A 24,153-nucleotide genomic window follows, 5' to 3' on the forward strand; every position below is an offset into this window, starting at 1 on the left:
CAATATTCTAACACTCCCCCTCAAGCTGGAGAATATAAATCATATGAACCCAGCTTGTTACATATGTAGTCAATTCGAGGACCTCTCAGTGACTTAGTGAATATATCTGCTAGTTGATATGTGAGTTAACAAAACTAATAGATATTTCTCCAGATATGACTTTCTCTTTGACAAAGTGACAGTCGACTTCAATATGCTTTATCCTCTCATGAAAAATTGGATTCGAGGAGATATGCATGACGGCCTGATTGTCACATATAAGTGATATTTGTGTAATCTCTCCAAACCTTAGCTCCTGAAGCAACTGTTTGAGTCATATAAGCTTTTGACTGGTTATGGTCATATACTTTGCCTCCGCACTGGATCTTGTCACAATATTTTACTTTTTTACTTTTTCAAGAAACAATGTTATCTTCAATAAATATACAAAACCCCAAAAGTAAATCTCCTATCAATGGGAGATCCTACCCAATTTGCATCAGAATACCCTACGACTCAAGTATGTCCATTGTCTTCGTACAAAAGACCATGGAGTGCCTCTGATATATCGGATAATGCGAGTCATAGTATCCCAATATTCTTTACATGGAGAGTTGAGAAACTAACTTACTACATTTATAATGAGAAACTGACTTCAAATTTATATTTTCTTATTATTACTATTCCAATTAATATAGAAAATGATGGCATATGAGAGCCAAATAATTAAAAGTGATGGAAAATCTCAATTGGATCTCTATTTGGAGGAGTCAAAACTTGAATTCGCATATTATCAAGATTTGGATATTTTGGAGCATTGAAAGAATCAAAAGCATTGGTACTGTTGCATTAGAATCAACTTTTTCCATTGATGCTCGTGTGCTTACCAAATATAGAAGTTGCACCCTTTCATGAAAAAGTGCAAACTCTTATTTGCACTCGTAATTGGTTACATAATTATACTATTGGTAATTTTATTTACTTGACTTAGTTGATATATTAGTTTATTGTGATTTTATTTTTAACTATCTCCATTTTGTGTTTTTTATATGTAGATAAAGGTAATGAAGACAATGTAATGCAAGTATCAAAATAATATTGTCCAAGCAGGGATCAAACACTCTAGAAGAGGATATTGATGAAGAGAAAGGAGATATAGGAAAATTAAAAAAAATTGATATGAATGATGTCCTGATTGATAAAATTTAAAAAATATTATATTATTTATTTAGTTTCATAAACTTTATTAAACTATTTGGTTATATAAATGATACATAATGTGTGTGGTGTGAAATCTGAGTTTCATTAGAAACATACACCCTCTTTGTTGTGGTGAAGTCTTGGTAAAATTTTATATTATTCTTTTTATTAAATGTGCATTGTTGGTTAAATGAGTTTTGGTGAAGTCTTGGAGTCTTTAGAAAGTCTTGGTTAAATATATTTAGTTATATATATTTGTATTCTTCTTCATGTGCATGAACTTGTGAATTCTACAAGTCTACAATTGTAAGTCATAAAATTAAATTACAAAAAATAGGAATTTCGAGTAAATAATTTTTTTTATTTTTTTAGGTCCATAGACTGACTCGTTTAATCCGTAACCCACCTTGAATTGGGTTGGGTTGAAGATTTTACTATCCGTTGAGATAGTGGGTCGACCCGCCCCGCCTCGTCGGATGCTAAGTTTTTTATGGGTTGGTCCGCTCCATTATGGGTTAACTCATTTAACAGATCTATCAAGAAGTCGATCAGGCACAAAGCTAGTAGGGCAGGGATTCAAGAATGGAGCCCATCAGATATAGAGTCAGTTGGGCATTGAGTCAGTCGGGCTTGGAGTTAGACGTAGAGCCAATCAGACATGGAGTCAGTCAAACATGAAGTCGGATGTGGAGACAGTCAGACATAAAGTTAGTCATGGAGCTAGTCAAACATGGAGTCAGTCGGATATGAAATCGAACGTTAGCTAGTTTGATATAAAATTGTGTGTGGAGCTCAGAGTCAATTGGGTCATCCAATGTCACGCCCCGGGAGACGACTGTCCGAAAAATTTCGACAGCATCTCCCCAGTACCTATGACAATTCCCTGAATACAAACATGAATATAAAGCACACACGGCCTATCCATACTATAAGTATGGAGATATACAAGTAACACAAGTAAAGGTAACCCACACGGCCACTTACACCTCCTACACATGCACATATCAAAGATAACACTTACTAAATTATGAGAATAAGGTCTACAACTAATCAATATAACATACACCATAACTAAAACACGTATGCGAAAAATCCACACAATAAAGAACAAGTTCGGAAACATCATGCGGAAAATATAGCAAAATAAAATGGTCGAGGTCATCTTGACAGGGGACTAGCAGAGCGGCTCTCCAGACCGACGTCAACCTGAAAAGAAGGAAATCAACGGAGTGAGTTCAAGGAACTTAGCGGATATCTAACAGATATGTACAATAAGCTAACTAGCAGTAATAACCATACCTATATAGTAAGAAATGCACAACTGAACTATTGAAAATGTTGTACATACCAGAATCATATATATATATATCCTAACCTCACGGCACGACCCCTGCAACAGAGTGCGAGGTCGCCCAACCAATGCATCAGGCCTCCTGATGTACCACTAACCCATGAGTGGCAGTGTATACAGATCATGTAACTAACGACGGGCTCAGACTACAAAGGAGTCGATGATCACTAGTATACAATCCTGTAGCGACGGGCTCAGACTATAAAGGAGCCGGTGATCGCTAGTATGAAATCCTGAAGCGACGGGCTCAGACTATAAAGGAGCCGATGATCGCTAGTATGCAATCCTGTAGCGACGGACTCAGACTATAAAAGAGCCGATGGTCGCTAATATGCAATCATGAAGAGATGGTGCATGACACTAATGTGTATAATAACTACCAGTCTATGCTCAGTAAGGAACAATATATCAAAACAAAGAAATTACTACATATCTATCATAAGGCAAGTAAACAAGTAGCAGGTAAAAAGATATACCACCTGATATACACATGAAACAAGTATTAATATACCAGGGCATATATAAAAGCATACAATTATTACTAGCTATAGCGATACTATACATATCAAACGACATATCTAAAGAGATGAGTCGAGATACCCGCCTTTCGAAAGTAGTCCATATCCGCAAAGAAAACCACCATCCAGAAGTCCGGTTTAATGTCCCAAGTATCAAAGAGGGTAGATCTGATTCCCTTTTTCAGATATGCATTGTCATCAGTGGATAGCTTCGATGATTCTTCTTCCTCAGATGTTAGAAAGTTTCATAAAAAGTGCTGAACAAAATGAATCCGAAGCTATGTTGGACTCCTTATTGTTGTTTGTTCTACGACCAACATTTCCCCAAAAACATCTGTAAATGAGCCTCACGAAGGTCCCTCCCCAAAAGAGAAAGTGTCTGATTGCTAGGGTTGGCAAATCTGCATAACCTTCGACATCTCTGCATCTTGAATATCAGTTTGAACATTCTGTTGAAGCTGGGTCGAGTAATGCCTCTTTGTCGCTACCCAACGAGAGATCCAGAGATCGAAATCCATCGATTTGAGAAGAACCCAAATAGTTTCGATTACACAGGCGTCGGACCTCAAAATCAAACACCAAGAAATCAATTTCTCCCTTCCTCCTAACAAAACCCCTCCCAACTCAGATTAGGTCTCTACCTCTGCTACGGATTCCTTGCCGGAGAGAAGAGGAAGAGATTGGAGGAGGAAGAGGCAGGGGAGAGGCATCGCGCGGAGGGTCTTGAGGAGGCTGTATCGGTCGCCATCTTCGTTGGATGCAACGGCGAAGGGGAGGGTGTCGGTGCTGAAGGCAGGGAAGCTCCTCAGTGACTCGGAGGTGGTGGCCTCTTCCTTCTCCACGCGCAGCGGCCGACGGCGTCGGGTCGTGCGACGGCGAGCGGCGGCGTCTAGACGGAGGGAGGTTGTGGCGCCGAGCGGCGGCCCGGCATCTTCTCCGCTCGTCGGCAGCTCGGGCTGTGGAAAAAAATGATCCGGGGAAAGAGGAGGTGCAGCGCGGTAGGTTAATAAAATAGGGAACGTGATTCTAGTTATAACGAGGAATCATGGCTTAATCGGCGCAATTAAACTAGGTTAAACCGGCTTAGAAACTAGGGTTTACTATAGCGATTGAACCAGTTACTGTAGCAAACCGGGTTCAATCTTGGTTCACTTGGTTTACTAACCAAACGACCTCCGATTTGACTCAAACTAATTTTGTTGGATTTATCTTCATAAGATGAATCTTCTCATCGCATCCGTTTGGACAAAGCTTCTTCTATCACGAACCAAACCAAGTTGGTTCGATTTGGGCTCAAACCGACTCATTTGGTTCAATTCGTCTCCACAAGACAAGTTCTAATTTTTCGTATCTTATGTTCAATAACCTAATGGGTCTAACCTAAGTCTAGCTCCGAGCTCATTAACCTAATGGCTCGGTTAATTGTGGGACTTCAACCCACTTAATTTGGCTCAATCCAAACTCAACCTTTAATTGGTTAATTCAGATCCTAAAATTTCTGCTATCTTACATCCTATGTGTTACCTTCATCTGCACCACTCTTTATTTTATGATATATCAACTCATAACGAACAATTAAAAAGTTATAATTACTATAATTATAATAATTATTTATACTTGTATTGTAATTATTATAATATAATTTTATTCTGATATATCAAAAAATATTTATATCATAAAATAAAATCGTATGCTGTCTTAAAATTAAGTGAGGACGTCCTTTTCCTTTGAAATTTTCCCCTAAATTAAATATACTATTTAATCATTTTTAATATTGTTGACCGATAGTCTTTTGCCAAATTACCGAATTTTATTTTCACATCCAACGGCCCTCCTCTCCAGTCGTTCCACGTGGCGGCGTCGATGGCGTCCGCCGTCCCCCACGGCGTCGGGATATCGAACACCGTAGCGCCCGCCTCTCTCTGTCTCTCTCTCTCTCTCTTCCTTCTTTATTCGCTGCTTCTCTCTATCGCCTTTCTTTGTTCACACTCCCCAAAGCAAAGTCGCAGCTGCAGCTCGCATTTGAAAAGCGTCCCTCTCTCCCTCGATCTCTGCGGTTGATCTGTAGCTCAACTCACCGTGAATGCTTTTTCATCCTCTTCCTGCAACGTAATTTCCTGAAAACCCTAAAAAGCTCCAATCTTTGCTTTTCTAACGTTCCTCTAAAGGCCTTCGCAAACCGAAACGAAGTTGCAGAACTAAAGCAGGAGGAAGGAAGGAACCAGTGTACCTGCGTCTCGCCATGCCGTGGCTTCGCCCCTTCTTCCTCTTCGTCTTCTTCCTCTGCGTCCTCTGCTCCACAGGTACAGAAATGTTGTTGCTTCCCGATTTCAAAGGTGGAGTTTTTATGGTTTTTTTTGTTGTTGGTTGTGGCAGCGAAAGGTGGGAGCTTTGCGAGGCTGGGCGTCAACTATGGCACCCTCGGCGACGACCTCCCTTCCCATGCCCGCTCCGTGGAGCTGATCCGGTCCATCGGCGCCGGCGCCGTCAAGATCTACGACGCCAACCCGGCCATCCTCCGCGCTCTCGCCGGCACCCGACTCCGCGTGTCCATCATGGTGCCCAACAATCTCATCCCGTCCATCGGCACCAACGCCTCCATGGCCGACGCCTGGGTAGCCACCTACGTCGCCCCCTTCGCTGGCGCCGTCCGCATCCGCTACCTCCTCGTCGGCAACGAGATCCTCTCCTACCGGGACATAGCCAACTCCACCTGGCCCTTCCTCGTCCCCGCCATCGTCAACGTCCGCCGTGCCCTCGTCGCGCGATCCCTCCGCGACGTCAAGGTCGGCACCACTCTCGCCATGGACGCCCTCGCGGTCTCCTACCCGCCCTCCGCCGGCGAGTTCCGCGCCGACATTGCCGATTCCGTGATGCGCCCTATGTTACAGTTCCTCCACAAGACGCGCTCCTTCTACTTCGTCGACGCCTACCCTTACTTCGCCTGGTCGGATAATCCTACCGCCATCCACCTCGATTACGCCCTCTTCGCCGCCAATTGCAGCTTAAATTACTTCGACCCGGGGAGCAAGTTGACCTACACCAACCTGCTCGACCAAATGCTCGACGCCGTGGCGGCAGCGATGAGCCGGCTAGGGTTCCGCGACGTCCGCATCGCCATCGCGGAGACGGGCTGGCCGAACGGCGGCGACATGGACCAGATCGGGGCCAACATCCACAACGCGGCGATCTACAACCGCAACCTCGCACGGAGGCTGGCCGCGCGGCCGGCGCTGGGGACGCCGGCGCGGCCGGGCGAAGCGATGCCAGTGTTCATCTTCTCCCTTTACAACGAGAACCAGAAGCCAGGGCCGGGAACTGAGCGCCACTGGGGACTTCTCTACCCTAACGGGACGAGGATTTACCCGGTGGATCTCAGCGGGCGGCGGCCGGTGGAATCGTACCCGCCACTGCCGCCGGCGGAGAACAACGAGCCCTACAGGGGGAAGCTCTGGTGCGTGCTCGACGGCGGGAGGCGGCGGGCGGCGAACGCGACGGCTGTGGGGGAAGCGGTGGCGTACGCGTGCGGGCAGGGGAACGGCACCTGCGACGCAATCCGCCCTGGCGGCGCGTGCTACTACCCGAACACGCTGGCGGCGCACGCCAACTACGCCTTCAACGCCTACTGGCAGCAGTTCCGGCGGGTCGGCGGCACGTGCTTCTTCGACGGGCTCGCCGTGCAGACCAAGAAGGACCCGAGTAAGCTCCCTCATCCCCCTCTCCTTTACTGCGACCGCATGCCACACTGTAAATACCTGAACTACTCTGCTCATGACCTGTTCGACCAAATGCCACACTGAACTAGATACCATAACTACTGCTCATGACCTGTTCGACCAAATAGCCACACTGAACTAAATACCATTCTTTTCGTTATAGATTGAATGAAATGAAACAATGATGGTTGAAGTCACTTAGAATGAAATAATTTTGGGGATGAAGAGAAGATGAAGTTCTTGAAGTGATTCATTGTTTACTTGGGTGGAAAGATTGGATGAAAAGAATTAGTTCTTTTGGTCATAATTCCAATTATATTGGATTGGTCATTGATTCTCTCCGCTTGAGTTCATTTTATTTGATTTCGAAAACTCTAGATAAGAGGGGAAGTGAAGGAGAAGTATTAGGAGCTTTGCTCGCTTGGAAGGAAAAAAAGAAAGGAATAAGAGAAATGAAAGAACTAGAAGAAGTCCATGTGAAAATTTCTCCCATTTTGTTGCATCCAAATCAAAGATGAGAGGGGAAGTGAAGGAAACATATCGCGCAATCTATTTATTTGGAAGGAAAGAAAGAATGGAATAAGTGAAACGAAGGAATAGGAGTGAAACCCATACAAATTTTCCTCCATTTCCTTGCATCCATATTGAAGATGATCGTGTTGACTTTGTATACTTGGAAGGAAGGAAAGCAAGGGAAACAACAAAAGAACTAGAGGAGATGAAGTCAAGAGAAAACACAAAGCAATCTCGTTAATGAATCTAGTTTGAGACTTTTTGATCACGTTTAGTTAAAGTAAATAGGATAGAGCATCCATTTTATCTTCATTCTCCCTTCCTCCTTTATTTCATTCCTTCATGGTTGCTTGAGTGTATGCTTTGGAAAGGAAAGCATTTTCTTCTGTTGAGCATGTTACAAGATTAAGAGATGGATCAACTTAATCATTTGTATATTCATCCCAAATCTTTGAAAAATCTCTAAATTAGTTTATTAATTGTGTGCCAAATAGCATGGAAGATCAGCAAAGTTGATGCTGACACACATTGAATATTTCTGTGTGTCATATTGTTTGAGTTTTTATGAATGATTGGAGCCTGATTATGACAGAATAAACTACTGAAGAACACTGATCATGTCCGCAGGTTATGGATCTTGCAAGTATCCAAGCTCCAGTAATTAAGGAGAGGAAATTGAATGATTATCATCATCAGCATCTAAGCATTTTGCCTGGAGACTGACTCTCCCATTTCTTCCAGGGTTTTTTTTTCCTAATTTTTTTTCCTTCTGATTTAGTCTGCATTTTAAATGTTCTGATACTTGATCATGCCTCGAGTGGTGTTCTTTCTATGGTTCTTTAGTTATGCTTTGTTATTGTCTCATCTGGAATCAAAAAAGAACAAATTTAGAGTTGATTAAATCTTTGATTGTTTGTTTTAACAGTTTGATTTTATTTTATTTTTTTATGTTTTAGATGTAGAAAGATTCTGGTTTATTTTGCAGCTTCTTCCACTTCGGCGGCTGGTTATTTTTTCAACGGTCGTATATTTCAACTACGATGTTAGATTTGGAAGAAGAATAAAAGGTCAAATAAATAAAATTTATTTATCAAAAATTTTGATATTATCCAAAGCATATATTTAAAATTTTGAATCATTTTAAATTAAAATTAATATAATTTTGAAAACTCTTTGATAATTAAGTATTTATGTCGGATCTAAATTTAATAATATAATTTGACATTTATGCTATTGAATTTAAATATTAGAATAATATTGAATTTTAATATTTTTCAAATAAAGGAGTCTTAGGAATATGTCAATGCTGTTGATTAATAATAATTATTATTATAATAAATTTATAAAAAAATTTGTTTTCAATTTATATTATTGAATTTTGATTTAAAGTATAAATTTTTTAGAAGTATATTAATTTTGATTTTAGATGATTCAGAGAAATGAGTATTTTGAAAATATATATGTAATTTAGTATTTTGAAAATATAATATGTAATATATTAAAATTTATTTATGTGTTACAGTAAAATGTAATAAAATTTAGAAGGTCATATAGATATTAGAAATGTGAATGGAAATAAAAATCGATAAAATTAAAATTTAATTTCTCGCCTAAGTCTTTAAGCACAGTTGAAAGAAGCGATAACTCTATTTTAAGAAAATTATATTGATAATATGCGTTTGAATTCTCAAATTTAGCCTACCTTTGAGTCGCATAGAAAGATAAATTCGTTATCTCAACAACCCTTTTAAAGTTGGTCCCACACATACGAAGAAAGGTTCATATAGGTACACATGTATTAATTGTATATTAAGATTAAGGGCGGAGCCAAGTTTGTCCTTACCCAGGCTATAGTCCGAGGGGTTCGGACTGATGATAAGAAAAAAAATAGATTTAAGGATGGGAAAAAAAATTTAAATGTTAGTCGGGAGTATATCGTCACATAGTCGAAGAGTTTATATCAGCTCGAATAAATCACTTGGGTCGGCTCGGCAACTTGGGTCGGTTCGGCATCTCGGCTCAACTTGGGTCGGCTCGGTGACTCCGCCATTGATCAAGATTGATTTCAGATTATTATCTTTTAAAATTGACTCTTAATCATTACACTAATAATATTATGTATTTATTGTCTATATTATACCCTACCGGGGACCTTTGAGTCGCATAGAAGATGCTCTTTTTGTCTGATTTTCGAATGAGTTGGGAATGTCCTTCTATTTATTTATTAAAATAGTAGAATCTAAATAATAGAAGTACAATTTTTAATATTTTTTTACAAGCACAAGAAGAAACTAGAAAAAAAAAGACAAAAATATTTTAAATATTTTAAAGATCGTATAATTAAAAACAAAAATAAAAAAGAAAATAATTTTTATTAAAATTAATAATAATAAAATAAAATAAATTTTATTTTAATATAAATAGGTCGTGATATTTTAAATCCGGTTGTTGTCGAGGGCTAACGTATGCAATTTTATTTTTCTAATATTCACTTTAATGTTTAAAAATAGTAATAAAAGCAGTGCTGCCGATAAGTGATTCACTCAATTCTCCTCTCCGCCACTTCCAGAGAGAATCCCCAAGGCGGCGATCATCGTCGCCGCCGCCATGCTTTCCGTCGAAGAAGCCCTACGTATCGTGCTCGGCGCGGCAGAGCGCCTGCCACCGGTCTCCGTGCCGCTTCACGAGGCCCTCGGGCTTGTCCTCGCGGAGGACGTCTGCGCTCCCGACCCTTTGCCGCCCTATCGCGCCTCCATCAAGGTTTCTGGTTGCTTTCCTTCCCGTATCTTTCGTTGAGCCGGGTTATTCATATTGCTGATTGATTGGTCTGCGTTGGAATCGTTCCCTATCGGGTTATTTGCTGCAGGATGGGTACGCTGTGGTGGCTTCGGATGGGCCTGGTGTCTATCCGGTGATCACGGAGTCGAGAGCGGGAAACGATGGGTTGGACACGGTGGTCACTCCTGGATCCGTTGCGTACGTGACGACTGGAGGTCATTTTCTTGACTCGTGTCTTTTCCCACTTCTGATTCAATTCTGTGAACATGCGCCGTCCTTGAAATGTAATGGCTCGCTTCTGTGTTTGATCCTTTGGTTGAATACCAGTATAGATGGTCCAAAGCGTTATGATTAGCGTAAGTTGAGTGAGGTACCCTTATCTTGTGAAACCATAGAACTTTTAACTTGTGCACTAAAATTCCCTCTCTATGCAAAATTTGTTTTTTGCTGCAAGGAGACATACACATGGCCTTGGACCAAGTCGTCAACACACTGCAATGAGATGATGCCCTTGTCACTATGGTCGAGTTCTTGGGGAGGCGGAAGGTGGAATACTAGGCCTAAGTCTGTTGGTTTTAGAACTGGTGGAAATTCTCAGACTATGCCTGTTGGTTTTAGAACTCAAGGCATGGTGCTGCCTTTATAATTCACTAAGTTGGATATACCAAAGCTCAAGGAAATTACAATCACCTTCTCAGTCACGGGAATCATCAACGGGATGGCCAAGGTTCTAATGTCATTAATGTGTCTTCCAATATAATATGTTCATGCTATGGTGAAAATGAAGATGTGAGTCAGCTTGAAAGGAAAACAACAGTATGCCCAAGTGAGTTGGGTTGGTCTATGAGTTTGGGGGAAATTCTATACTGAGTATTCCAAAGGCAAGAAGTGTGTGAGTGTGGGTGGGATTTGTTGGAGTTGCTATTGGAGCTTCCCAGTTTTTGAATGCAATGCCCCTACTCGCCCTCATGAATGGATACAAACCATGAACAAACATGGAGCTATAGCAACAAGGACTGTGAGACCAATTTAAGTCATTGCTCTCTCTTGGAGTTCAATAAAGTTGGTTCATCTGAACCAAAATAGAAGGCAAATGGCTGTGAGGAAAGGACAAGTGACTATAATAAAATAATAATGTGATATGAAAAAAGTTTCACAATGAGAAGCAAAACATAAAACACATGGCTTGGGAAGATTAAATTCTTCTCCTGCAATAGCCTCCTAAAAGCTAGGGAATGACCCAAGATAATGTTTGTTGTTGCCTCTCTTGTAGATGAACTGAAAGGACAGTTTTGGATGGCTCTTTGCAGCTTCTCAACACTGAAAGATGCAAGCTCGCGACAAGGCATAAAGGAAACAGATTGGTACTCAAGTTGAGAAAGCTATTGTGAGGTTGAAATTGTCAACTTCAGGAGATTTCGATGTTGGCAATTTTGAAAATTGTTGGAATTTCTTCTGTGATGATGACAAGGTTACACTTGAGGTAGTATTTCTCGATGTCTATGAAATTGTCCTTGGGATAGATCACCTTGACCAAATCGTACCCTTAGCATCCATATGCTGATGGTATATACATGGTGAATTCTAATGCTTGATTCCCACATTAAGATAATTTGGGTAGGCAATGAAGTTCTTTCCACCATACAGCTTGCCAAGGGAGTTTAGGAGGAGGAAGAGACCTTCTTAGAACCTTGAAAACTGGAAATAAGCTCTGTGAGGCTTCAATGTCCCTAACAGGAGAACATCCTACCCTTTGTGTTGCAAAAAAGACTACTATTTAAATCTGAGTTGTACCATAAGCTTGAACTACTCCCCGTATCACATCCTTTGGTCATGAATCCTTATAGATGGCCCCTCTAGAGTTGTAAGAGCCATTGTTTTATAAAGCATCTCAGGCAGTTTATGCATTGTAGATATTGTTGTAAATTCATCTGATAACTGGTTTATGCATTGAATGAATATTGTGCTCTGTCTTTTAGCAATAATGTATGGTTCAATTCCAGGCCCAATTCCTGATGGTGCTGATGCAGTTGTCCAAGTAGAGAATACTGAAAAAGTGACTGACAATGGGGATGGAGGAAAGAGAGTCAGAATATTGGTGAGAGTATCTAAGGGGAATGACATCCGTAATGTGGTACATGATTATTATTCTTTTGATTTCTACTTTAACAAATTTGGTTCTCATCCAAATGAACCCTGTCGTTTTACATACTGGTCAGTCAAATTTAACTAAACTTTCTTTGAAACAGTTTGTTTGTGTTTATGTTTGTTTCTAGTATTAAGCCAGTTTGATGAAATTCAATTCAGACTCATCAACTGTATTATACCATATTGTATTACCTACTCTCTGCTATTTCCGTCTACAATCACATCAAGTCAAATCACTGATGAAATACGTATGGGAGAAAATGCAACAAATTTCCATGAAGATGCTTAGGCTATCAAGTGTAGGACACATATTTAAGGCAACTTTAAGAAATCATGAAGTTAATGGACAATGATTATTTATATAAGATCATATAAAAAAGCAGCAACTAGTAGAAGCACAGGAATAGTTGAAGGATTATGGTGAAAATTATTTATATAAGATCATATAAAAAAGCAGCAACTAGTAGAAGCACAGGAATAGTTGAAGGATTATGGTGAATAATATATGAAAATCTTGCAATTATCTTCTTAGCTACTAGTTGGCTCATATTCAGGTTGTTTGATCAAAGATAGACATGATGAGTTATCTGATAAGAGATGAACAAATTCTTATTTTAGCAGTTTGTTCAATAACCTATCCTAATTCTTGTTTTTTGACTGCACTTGACAGGGTTGTGACATTGAGAAAGATGCTAGGGTATTGATGGCTGGTGAAAAATTAGGCAGTCCAGAGATTGGTTTGCTTGCCACTATAGGTGTCACACTAGTGAAGGTATAGATTTTCTGTTAATGTAGATTTTAAATCATATATACAAAGAACTTAAAGAGTTTTATTTGCGCTTGCCTAACCAAAGGTCTATCCTAGACCAACCATTGGAATTCTTTCTACTGGAGATGAGCTAGTTGAGCCAGCAACTAAGTGTCTAAGTCGTGGCAAGGTGATTTTTCAGTTGGTCTAATTGATGTTTACCATACATTTGCAAACTTGGTTATAGTGATTGACAAAAAAGAATGTTTAAGCATGCTATAGAGCTAGAGGATTCTTTATGATTGACTATTTCATCTTTCAGATAAGAGATTCTAACCGTGCAATGTTAATAGCGGCTGCTGTTCAACAGAATTGTAAAGTTGTTGACCTTGGTATTGCCTGTGATAAAGAAGATAGTCTTAGTGAGGTTTTTGATGCAGCTATTGACTCAGGAATTGATGTACTTTTCACTTCTGGTGGTGTTTCAATGGGAGACAGAGACTTAGTTAAACCCTGCTTATCTAAAATCGGGCAAATACATTTTGAAAAGGTATAGCATGATCCTTTCACAGTTTATACTTTGCTTCCAGTGGTTTAAATTCTTGATGCATTCAGCTCATGTTAATCATGTCAGTTAGTTTATACAATTCGGGTAACTTGAGATAGAACTTTGGTTGAATCATGATGCCCAAAACTGTGAATGAATAAGATACAATCTTCTGACACTTTCTGGAGCATGCTGCTATGCAATTGGAGTGGTTATCATACATATACAGTGAGCAACAACTAGATATTTCTGTTAAAAGTAAATAACCACTTTTTGGGATAAATAGTTCGCCAATCAAATTTAATATGATATGCAAACAAGAGGTCTCAAATCAAATCCTACTGTGTTAAAAAAATATTCTCTCATCAATTCATGTGGTAGGGTTGGACCAATCAACAATTTCTTTCTCGTTAAAATCTCCATTCATATATATCTCTGGCTCAAGCAACTTCATTCTCTTTGTTTTTTAGTTTTTTTTGTAAGTAGTAGTAATTGCAAAGTAGATGTATGTAACCGAGAATGTCAAATATTGGTATAGAAATTTTTAATATGATTTTTCTTGAGCTGGTTCATTTTTACATGGTTGAGTACTCATGCAGGTTTCCATGAAGCCTGGAAAGCCATTGACATTTGCACGTATCATTGCGGATTCAAAACAAAACAAACTTTCAAAGCCTATTCTAGCTTTTGGTTTTCCTGGAAACCCTGTGAGTTGTATTGTTTGCTTCAATGTTTTTGCAGTGCCTGCAATACGAAAACTTTTTGGTTGGTCAAATCCCCAGCTCCAGAGGTTATTGTCAATCCATTTCCTCACATATAAATAATTTTCATGTTTCTGCAACAACACATCATCATCATCATTGTGATTGTTGTTGTTCTTTGTCATCATTATTATTTATTATTTGTTCGTTTGTCTAGCTAGTTCTGTCATGTTTCTCCTGTCTATTTATGAAAGTCAAATTATAGTTTCCAAGTGTGCTAGATTTTTTATTTTTTATTTTTTGTGAATTTTCTCACAATCTAGGTGTCATTAGCTAATCAGTTGTTCTAGGTAATAAAACTCCCAACTATACTTCTTACATTATTTGTAAAAAAAAAATGATGACCAGTAGGTTTCCAAAATGATTGAAGAGCAAATATCTATTTAATTTCTGAGAGCATACATATATATCACAGTGTGTATTTTAGCTAAGATCGTTGGTTGAGACAGAGATTGATTTTTAAAATACTTTTTTTGTTTTCTAAGTCTACCTAATGTTTCTGTTGTTTCTCTTTTTTTATATTAGGTAAATTGTTAAACCATAAAATTTGTTTCAGTTTTCTCAATGGTATACAAATCAAATCAACACCTTATTGACTTATTCAGACTCGCTGAAGGAGTTTCTGCTTATTCTGATGTTTGATTTATTTAAGCTTGTTATAGGGAGTGCATTTCCTTTTTGGCGATGTCTCTTCAACTCCATTTATCGTCTAGTTAACCATTTTGTTGTTCTTCTAGAATACTAGAGAAATCTCGTTATTTGTAGTAACGTTTTCTAATTCTCTTTCTTGCCATTGACTCAACATTTGGAAGAATTTACTTTTATTTTAATTCTAACATTCATGATTTGTGCTTTGCTTGTGACTGAAAACTGCCTTTTCATGCGAAGGTTTTCTGAATTGTTCATGAGATGATTCTCTTCCCATTTTTTTGATGCCTCCTATCTCAATAGCTGATATTTATAAATGGCCATATTCGCAGAGTGCATGCCCGAATTGCACACCCCATAAGTCCAGACCGTTATCGTCCTGAGTTTCATTGTGCCATTGTTAGATGGGATGTTGATGATGGATCTGGTAGGCCTGGGTAAGGATAGCTTATCTTTCAGTTCTATTTGAAGATTTTAGTTTTTCAGATTTGTCTATTCTGTTTTTATGTTTATCTGCAGCTTCATTGCTGAGAGCACTGGAAAACAAATGAGTAGTCGCCTCCTGATTATGAAGTCTGCAAATGCATTATTAGAGTTACCTGCAACAGATCAGATAATAGAAGCTGGGACTTCTGTTCGAGCCATTCTCATTTCAGATGTAAACAACATTTCAACGAGTAAGCTGACAGAGCAAGTGGCTTCCTCATCCATTAAGCTTGGACAGACTGCACAACACTCTGCCATACAAATTGGGAATACATCTCAAGCATCAATGGTCCGAGTTGCAATTCTTACTGTGAGTGACACTGTTTCTTCAGGAGCTGGTCCCGATCGGAGGTATTATATGTGATGCTCTTGCAAAGCTAAAATTTAGTTTGACTCTTACATTGAAAGTATAGGGTCATTGTTATACGCTTACGCTTAAGACTCTCTAGGGTACCTTGATAATTAGAAAGCACATTGCACTGTTAACAAATCTGTGAGTTGGTCTCCATTATAATTCCATCAACAATTCTTGAACAAGAAATTACTGTCTGCATATTCCACAACAAATTTGATTCAACAATGATCTAGGTTTGAAGGAAAATTTTGTGCTATCCCTTATTTTAGTTTAGTGATCATTTATTCAGGTTGTGGACGTTCATATTTTCTTTATATAACTTCTATCGGTACTTAATTTGACTTTGGCCAGTATTTACCTGTATCTTGTTGGTTAGTTGACATCCCTATATATCTTGATCAAATCCCCGGTAAGATAATGGAGTTGAATTGAACTAGAAAGTGTATAATGCATTCTTAAATGCTGGAGATGTTCTAGAAAACTAAGATGTTAAAAATATTCTATTCTTGTAGCTTGCCGATGAACCAAATATTTGATTTTGAGTTTGAGCTCTGTTTCCTTTCACAAGTTGTGTTGTGTCCTTGCCATCATTCCTTTGTGTAAATATGGTTTAAGGTGAAGAATTTCTAGTGTGTGACATTGTTTTAGAGATCTTACTGATTCCACAAGCATATCGAGCATGTCAGCATATTGTGTGCAATCTCCCTGGAATCTGGATTAGTTTGATCAAAAGAACCTATGGCTTGTTAAAGCTGCAATGTTCTATATATTTGTAAATAAACATCATGAGTCGTAGACTTTGTCTGCAGCAATAACATGCATCTTGATACACCTCCTTGAAGTAGCAACTCAATGGGGTCACATATCTGATGCTAAATCGAATATGGAGAAAACTATCCTGGCCTTGGCAAGAGAAGTCAATTGACCAATGTGAATGCTCCAGATATCTAAAGGAATATAATATTCATTTATTTGTATATTCTAGTCGATCCAAGTCACACTGTGAGGTTCACTCCTTTTCTCTTCACATGTGTTGGCTGCTCGTCCCAAGCTGAATGACATAGGGGGGAAAAGCAAGCTGAAGAAAAGTGAGCTCTAGGAACGTGTAAAATGTTACAAGCAACAGATAAAGTAGTTAAAATAAGCAGATATTACTATAAACTAATAATTGCTTATAAATTTAGTATTCATAACTGTTATTATGGTTTAATAATTAGAAAAGAAATTGATTCAAGTATTGTTTATTACCTTTAAGACATAATCGATTTGATGTTTGATTAAAGTTTCATCCTGAACCCTATCTGCAATCTATACTGGAATTAGTTCATTCTCTCTACATATTCTCGTATGAATTATGCACTTTTATCTTTCATCTCCTTTCTTGTTATCTCTTTTTTCTAATGTTTGAAAATTTATTGCAACGATCAGCAGCTTCTTGTAGAGGAGATGTGTTTATTTCTGATACATGTGCGTAAATATATGTAAAGCATAACATTTAGACTATCCCGATAATGCTGGTCTGGATTACTCTTTAGTCAGAGTTTCCAACCACTCCTAGTAAAATAATACAATTACAAAATAAACCTATTCTAATACTTTGTTCCATGATGAATCCACTCCATATTAAATCCAATTACAATAATTTAAAATATAATTTATACTAAATGCAATTGTTAAGATGTAGTTGTCAATGGATTTATCTCTTTTTTTATTTAGAAGATTTTATTAAACACACAAGACATGTTACATGCAAATTGTAGTAATGTAGCTTTACTTGTTGGTTTTATGATGTGTATGGCCTTATAAACACACGATTATTTTTTAACTATACATTTCTAGTCATTTTAGACTGACCGCTTCACGGATTAACGAGGAATTTTGGTTGCTTCAGTGGCCCCAGGGCTGTTTCTGTAGTGAACTCTTCTTCTGAAAAGCTAGGAGGAGCACATGTGGTAGAAACAGCAGTTGTTCCTGATGATGTTGATAAAATCAAGGATGTTCTCATCAGATGGAGCGACATCGATAACATTGATCTCATTTTGACTCTAGGTGACGATTACTTTTTCAAGTTTTAGACAGCCTACACTATGCATGGTTACTAGTTGTAGTTGTTTTGATTTTATGTTCATGTTGTCGTAGGCGGCACTGGCTTTACGCCTACAGATGTAACACCTGAAGCTACAAAGGCTGTAATCATGAAAGAGGCTCTTGGTCTTTCATTTGTGATGCTTCAAGAGAGTCTTAAGGTATCACTAAACGCTATTGCTATCGCTTCGTATTCTTTTCTTTTGCACCCTTTTATATTAGCATACACTACATGGTGGCTTTGTCATATATTGTTCTTATTCTTATCTCAATATTCATAGCGTTAAGATATACATGTCTTCAATCTATTAATCGATCTCGAAACAGGTAACGCCATTCGCAATGCTTTCACGGGCTGCAGCTGGGATCAGAGGATCAACATTGGTAAGAATGTCCCTAACACTATTTTAGTTATTGTCTGATGACGAGTACACTTTCAAGCTGATGATGTGTACATTTGTCGACGAATCATCCCCGTTATTCATGTCTTTTAGCACATCATGACCCTGATTATCCCAATTAGTTAGGATCAACATTGGCAATGGGATGATTAGGATTATGATGTGGCAGATGATGTGGATGAAGGGGACGTTCGGCATGCCAACACGGCATCGGTCGTAAAATGCATGATAGATTTAGCAATTAACTCTTATGCAAATTTAGAATTTCTTGATTGGCCATCAAATTTGAGTAGCTTAAGAGGCTTTGTTTAGCATCGATTAGCCATCCTAAGTCGAAATGATCCGTGTCGAGGTTACTTATGATCGCCACAAACTGTTTAGAGGCCCTTTGCTTGAAATCGAAACAAGTTTCAGATGCTAAATTGATTGTGTTCACATCAGTTAGTGTGTGTCCGATACAGTCTTGACTACTAATATTTCTCTTTGCTGCATCAGATCATCAACATGCCTGGGAACCCAAATGCAGTTGCTGAGTGCATGGACGCCCTGCTTCCGGCACTCAAACATGCCCTGAAGCAAATTAAGGGGGACAAAAGGGAGAAACACCCTCGACACGTGCCGCATTCCGAAGGCCTTCCGACCGACCAATGGGAACGCAGCTTCAAAGCTGCGTCTGCCAGGTCAGACTGTTCTTGCTCCCACTGATACTTGCTGAAGCATCTTCAAGCAAATATCTATATCTGCAAATGATTCTCTTTTGCCCAGATATTCGATCAAATACCCATGGATTCTTTTGTTTGCTCATTGGCTTCGTATAATTCAGAAATTACACTAGCTTTCTCGAAGCCTTTGCTCATATCGCTCGTCAAAAGATCCTATTCTATTATGTCTTTTTAACATATTCCTGCGAACCCAAGCAAACATTCAACAGAGAGCGAACATTCAACCTGAGCAAAACACTACAATTTGTGCTTTGTGGATGATTCATTGTTTCTTCACTGGTAAAATGGAGAAAGTTCAAAACATAAATTTTGATTTTGCTTCATGATACATAAAAATTGTCGAGAATGAGGAGAATAAACTTATAATAGAAAATTGGAGTGTCTATTTGCAAATTCAGCATCGTCGCGCGACATAAGCTCTAGCATGGCTTCGTCTAGATTGCAAAGTAGCCGATGATAGAAATGGATGTGGCTATTGCCATGGCAGTCGATGCTCCTCCTTTCAACAAAGCATCAGCTCTGCTTTTGGAGTTTGAATCACTCTCAGGCTGAGTCGCGGTCGTTCCAAGAGGAGCCCCAACACCTCCGGCATCACTATCTGTGACTTCATCGTTCGTAGGGCCATCGGCGGGGAGAGGTGATTTTGCAATCGGGGTTAGGACACTAGGCACAGAGTCGGTGTCGTTTGATGAGGTTGAGGAATTAGTAGGATCTGCGGAGGCAGAGACAACAATGGCGACTAAGACGAGGCCGAGAACGAGGGCTTGAAACCGTGCCATGGTCGATTTATTTTATGAAGTTTTGTGATATCGTAATCGTATCGTTTTGGAGGCTCGTTGAAGATGAAAAACAACTAGAGAATATATAAGAAAACAAAGAAGAATAGTCAAAAGTTTTAGCGGACTACAAATCGTGATTCCCACATTTGTAGGAGAGCCTCATGTATTTTTAATTATTGATTATTTATTTATTTATTGAAAGTAAAAGGTTTTTTTTTATTATTTATTTGGTTTATTTTATGTTATAGAGCTTTAAATTTTTAAATGATATGAAATGATTTGGTTCATTAAATTATTAACATTTTATGTCAAATTTATTGATTAACCCTATTACAAATTAATGCTTAAGAATATTCATATTCAACCGTTATTTTTATTAAGAATAACTCTTTAAAATTCTAAAAATAATTAAAATAGCTTTAGAATAATCAATAATATCATTGAAAAAATGACATGAGATTAAACATAAATTATTTCTCAATCATTGATTTGTTTTGGCATTTCGTTGAAATTTTTGGATTTACGTTGAAGTCTTCTTCAATATAATTGTGATAGATAAAAAATAATTATAAAATAAAATAAATCTTAGATATCACAAAATATTTCCATCCACAATCTCATTGATATTTTTAATTCATTTTCTATCTTTAAAAAAAAGCAGAAATTATTTATTTTTCTTGGAAAATTCCTGGTAGATATTTTCTCCCTTCCTTTTCAATTATTTAAAAATTTTCAAAAATAAACACAAAAAATTTAATTGAGGCAGGCTCATGTGGGAGAGGCCAACTAATAAATTTAATTCCAAAATAAATTATTTATTAATAATTCAATTGGACCACAAATTAATTAATGTCAAAATAAATATTTCTTTTTTAAAATAATAATAATAATAATAAAAGACCGCAAAACAACAACAGCTAACTACCAATAACTTTCAATAATTGAAGACAAGATAATTCACGAACCATCCATTTGTTAGATCCGTTAAAGATGATGATTTAATCCGTCTCGATCAAGATTTACATAAATTTATCAATCTGAATTGTCTAAATATCTAACTCTTAAAATCGATTAATTTAGTTGAATTTATTTTACTAATTTAATCAATATGATGTATTTATTTATTTTAATATGTTTTATGAGCTAGTTTTATCTACTGTTTAAGTGTTTAGTCTCTTTTAACTCATTCCTAACTCGCCTAATTTTCTTAATACATAATTCACATATTTTATTTAGCTACCAACAAAATTAAAATTTAATTATTACTTATTTAAAAATTAATCATTTATTAATAAATATTTCATTTATATACAATATCACCGTCTTTTCCATACTCCTCTCTCTCTCTCTCTCAAAAAGATCTTTTGTGAATATGTGAGAAGATAATTTTGATAAATTCGGAGGGGCAAAATGAAATGTTCTCTCTCTGCCTATATATATGCGGCATAATGATCTTTGAATCAACTTCTTCTTCCTCTGCACCGAATCGCACGCTCCTCCCACGTGACTTCTCGATCGTCTGTCGATGAGCTCTCCGACGAGCGGCGGCGGCGGCGACAACATCGGTTCGTCGGCGGATGTCAGGATTCTCACCTCCGGAAAGCGCAGAATCCCGGCTCATTCCTGCGTCCTGGTAAGATCCCTAGATCTGTCCTCCTTGTGCGTGGATCTAGTTTGTTAGCGACTCATTTAGGGGTTGTTGTCAACTGATGCGGCTGATTCGCCAAGGCGGCGGCGTCGCCGGTGCTGAAGAGCTTGCTGGAGAAGGCGGAGACGCGCAGCGACGGCGGAGTGATTACTATCTCCATTCTTGGCGTCCCCCACGAAGCAGTCAATGCCTTCCTCCGCTTCCTCTCCTCTCCCACCAGGTTACTCCTTTTCCCCACCTTTCGTGTGCGATTTTTTGTTTTCTCTCGCCGCCATTTCCGGGAAAAAAGGAAGAAAAATTGAAGAAAAACAAAATGTGATCACGATTTTTCATACCACGCCGTTGTTGCGATTCGCCCTTTTCATTAATTTAATTTTGACAAATTTTTTCGACTTCCAGCTTTTTGGTCATAAACTTGATTTTTTTAAAGATCATACCAAAAACGTGATGCAAACTTTCAAAGATTGTTAAATCTAATTGTCCTTTTCTCAATTAATTTCTTTGCCGATAAGTACATGTTTGAGATCATCATATCGAGAAGGAATCCTCATGTATGATCGCTGAATTGATTAAATTTGAGTTAAAAATTGCGTGAAGGTTTGGTATGACGGAGCCGGAGGGGGAGGCGGCGGCGGCGGCGGAGATGGCGGAGCACGCGGTGCACTTGCTGGTGCTGTCGCACGTGTACCAGGTGGGGTGGCTGAAGCGCGCGTGCGAGCGGGCGCTGGCGTCGCGCCTGGCGGCGGAGGGCGTGGTGGACGTGCTGGTGCTCGCGCGGCGGTGCGACGCCGCCTGGCTCCACCTCCGCTGCATGAAGCTGATCGCCGAGGACTTCGCCGCCGTCGAGCGCACCGAGGCCTGGCGCTTTCTCCAGGAGCACGACCCCTACCTCGAGCTCGACATCCTCCAATCCCTCCAAGACGCTCACTCGGTGCGTCTCCGTGCATCTCCCCCTTTGCTTCGGCATGTGATCCGACGGCTGACGCGCGTCGCCTGATTCGTGCAGAGGCAGAAGCGGCGGCGGAGGAAGAGGGAGGAGCAGCGCCTGTACACGGAGCTGAGCGAGGCGATGGAGTGCCTGCAGCACATCTTCTCGGAGGGCTGCGCCGCCGGCAAGTGCCCCAACTCCGCCACCTGCCGCGGCCTCCAGCAGCTCATCCACCATCTCGCCATATGCGACCGGAAGAAGAAGCAGCACTTCTGCCGGCGATGCAAGCGCCTGTGGCAGCTCCTCCGCCTCCACGCCTCCATCTGCCTCCAGCCCGAACCCTGCCACGTCCCTCTCTGCTCGTAAACACTCAAGATCTTCGCTTCTCTTCTCCTTCGAAGATTGAAAACAAACTTCGTTTATTCTCTACCCATCGATTTCTTACTCATTTTTCGATCAATAAACACTCGAACCTTTACATTCCATATGCTTCTCTGTGCTTGCGAAGATCAAATTTTTAATCAAAACTCAAATCTTCACATCTCTGCGCCTTCAAAGATTGAACTTTTGTTCTGTTTCTGCTAAAAAAACTCTAAAATTTTTTTACTTGTTTGTGCATGAAAAGATCCAATTTCATCTGTTTCTTAATTTGCAGACAATTCAAGCAGAAGATGGAGCAGCAGAGGAATGGAACAGAAGAAGAGGATGAGAAGTGGAGGCTGTTGGCGAAGAAGGTGGCATCTGCCAGGGTCATCTCCTGCCTGGTCAAGAGGAAGAGGCAAGAAGGGTTCCAAGAGCAGGAGGAGCCATGGCTGAAGCACAAGGCACTTGAATGACTACACACCCGTCGTCGTCGTCATCTTCTTCCCTTGTTCTTCTCTTCTTCTGCTTATTTTTCTGAAAGTAGTTACTGTGTGAGCTCTCCATATAAACAGTGTTTTTTATGTCATACTTATGTGATAAAATTGAATTGGTTAGTATGTGGGGAGATGAGTCAAATCTCGATGAAATCGAGATAATATTATTTTTTGTAGTGTTTAATTATAATTTTTTGATTTACTTTTTTATATATGATATGAGATCGATCGTGTGATCCCAGGATATGGTGCTGCAGTAGGACATCTAGGTTATCACTTAGGCACCTGCGATTTGATCTCCAGCTACGGCGTATTTGTAAGAATTTTTCTCCAAATGGAGAGTGCAATCAAAGGATGTTGGGCGTTGGGCTGGTCACTGTGTGCACTTCTCGATTTACTCTGATGGTCGATGGAAAACTTCTGATTTAGGGATCGGGTTGATCACTCTCAGAGATAGTCAATGAAACTAACTGAGATTTATCATTTTTTACTATAATATTATTTATATCATATTTAAAAATTAAAATGTTTTTTTTAAATAAATTATTAATGTTCTCTTGAAAATTTTAAACTCTTATTTACATTTGTAACTATTAACTTAATCAATCGATCTAATAATAGAGATAGTAATTAGAAGGTGAAATGATGGCGAAAATAAAATTTTTCTTATTTTTTAAACATCATAGAAAATGTCTCTAAATTTAATAAATTTGATTTGTTATATATTTGGTATATAAGGATGGTATTTTTGAAAAAAAAAGAAGATGTTTTGTGGGTGTAATTTGGAAAATAAGTAAATTACTTTGGGGTTTTTTAAAAAAGTCATTATTATAGCATAGTTATTACCATGTAAAATAATTCAAAATTATAAATTATAATAGTTAGATAGTCGTTGCTATGATAATATTAAAATAATAATATTTGTATTATAGTTATGGGTATTATGATCTGGTTTGTAAAGATCAGTCTCAGATCGGAGCACGTC

At 38.9% G+C, this 24,153-nt stretch overlaps 3 protein-coding genes across 4 annotated transcripts; all 3 read left to right on the forward strand.

The window, feature by feature from the left end:
- The first annotated feature begins 5,117 nt into the window (after positions 1-5,117).
- LOC141841481 (putative glucan endo-1,3-beta-glucosidase A6) lies at positions 5,118-8,159 on the forward strand. The gene is made up of 3 exons (XM_074729658.1): positions 5,118-5,351; positions 5,425-6,747; positions 7,905-8,159. Exons 1-3 carry the CDS (start codon positions 5,291-5,293, stop codon positions 7,940-7,942), a joined length of 1,422 nt encoding a protein of 473 aa, XP_074585759.1. The 5' UTR covers positions 5,118-5,290; the 3' UTR covers positions 7,943-8,159.
- Positions 8,160-9,842: 1,683 nt separating this feature from the next.
- LOC141812293 (molybdopterin biosynthesis protein CNX1) lies at positions 9,843-19,133 on the forward strand. Of its 2 annotated transcripts, XM_074700347.1 has the most exons (14): positions 9,843-10,037; positions 10,144-10,270; positions 12,059-12,189; positions 12,874-12,975; positions 13,058-13,141; positions 13,274-13,325; positions 13,392-13,501; positions 14,098-14,288; positions 15,240-15,344; positions 15,427-15,744; positions 17,640-17,797; positions 17,888-17,994; positions 18,161-18,217; positions 18,730-19,133. In XM_074700347.1, exons 1-14 carry the CDS (start codon positions 9,885-9,887, stop codon positions 18,937-18,939), a joined length of 1,905 nt encoding a protein of 634 aa, XP_074556448.1. In that variant the 5' UTR covers positions 9,843-9,884; the 3' UTR covers positions 18,940-19,133. The 2 variants fall into 2 exon arrangements, with proteins under 2 accessions (XP_074556448.1, XP_074556443.1); XM_074700342.1 differs by having other exon boundaries at positions 13,274-13,501.
- Positions 19,134-21,217: 2,084 nt separating this feature from the next.
- Positions 21,218-23,311, forward strand: LOC141834052 (BTB/POZ and TAZ domain-containing protein 1-like). Its single transcript, XM_074721508.1, has 5 exons — positions 21,218-21,368; positions 21,464-21,603; positions 21,981-22,314; positions 22,390-22,673; positions 22,967-23,311. Exons 1-5 carry the CDS (start codon positions 21,261-21,263, stop codon positions 23,145-23,147), a joined length of 1,047 nt encoding a protein of 348 aa, XP_074577609.1. The 5' UTR covers positions 21,218-21,260; the 3' UTR covers positions 23,148-23,311.
- The last annotated feature ends 842 nt before the right edge of the window (positions 23,312-24,153 follow it).

This window comes from Curcuma longa, chromosome 1 (assembly GCF_044706935.1).
Source record: "Curcuma longa cultivar G26 ecotype Majalengka, Jawa Barat chromosome 1, ITB_CL_G26_1.1, whole genome shotgun sequence".
Taxonomy (NCBI): Eukaryota; Viridiplantae; Streptophyta; class Magnoliopsida; order Zingiberales; family Zingiberaceae; genus Curcuma; species Curcuma longa.

Bases quoted from the DNA above. Each gene is read 5' to 3' on its own strand.
- LOC141841481 (XM_074729658.1), top strand. From the start codon at position 5,291: ATGCCGTGGCTTCGCCCCTTCTTCCTCTTCGTCTTCTTCCTCTGCGTC. The intron at 5,352-5,424 runs GTACAGAAATGT...TGGTTGTGGCAG, and splicing joins CTGCGTCCTCTGCTCCACAG to CGAAAGGTGGGAGCTTTGCG. The intron at 6,748-7,904 runs GTAAGCTCCCTC...TCATGTCCGCAG, and splicing joins GCAGACCAAGAAGGACCCGA to GTTATGGATCTTGCAAGTAT.
- LOC141834052 (XM_074721508.1), top strand. From the start codon at position 21,261: ATGAGCTCTCCGACGAGCGGCGGCGGCGGCGACAACATCGGTTCGTCG. The intron at 21,604-21,980 runs GTTACTCCTTTT...AATTGCGTGAAG, and splicing joins TTCCTCTCCTCTCCCACCAG to GTTTGGTATGACGGAGCCGG. The intron at 22,315-22,389 runs GTGCGTCTCCGT...TGATTCGTGCAG, and splicing joins CCCTCCAAGACGCTCACTCG to AGGCAGAAGCGGCGGCGGAG.
- LOC141812293 (XM_074700342.1), top strand. From the start codon at position 9,885: ATGCTTTCCGTCGAAGAAGCCCTACGTATCGTGCTCGGCGCGGCAGAG. The intron at 12,190-12,873 runs GTACATGATTAT...TGCACTTGACAG, and splicing joins GGAATGACATCCGTAATGTG to GGTTGTGACATTGAGAAAGA. The intron at 18,218-18,729 runs GTAAGAATGTCC...TTGCTGCATCAG, and splicing joins GGATCAGAGGATCAACATTG to ATCATCAACATGCCTGGGAA.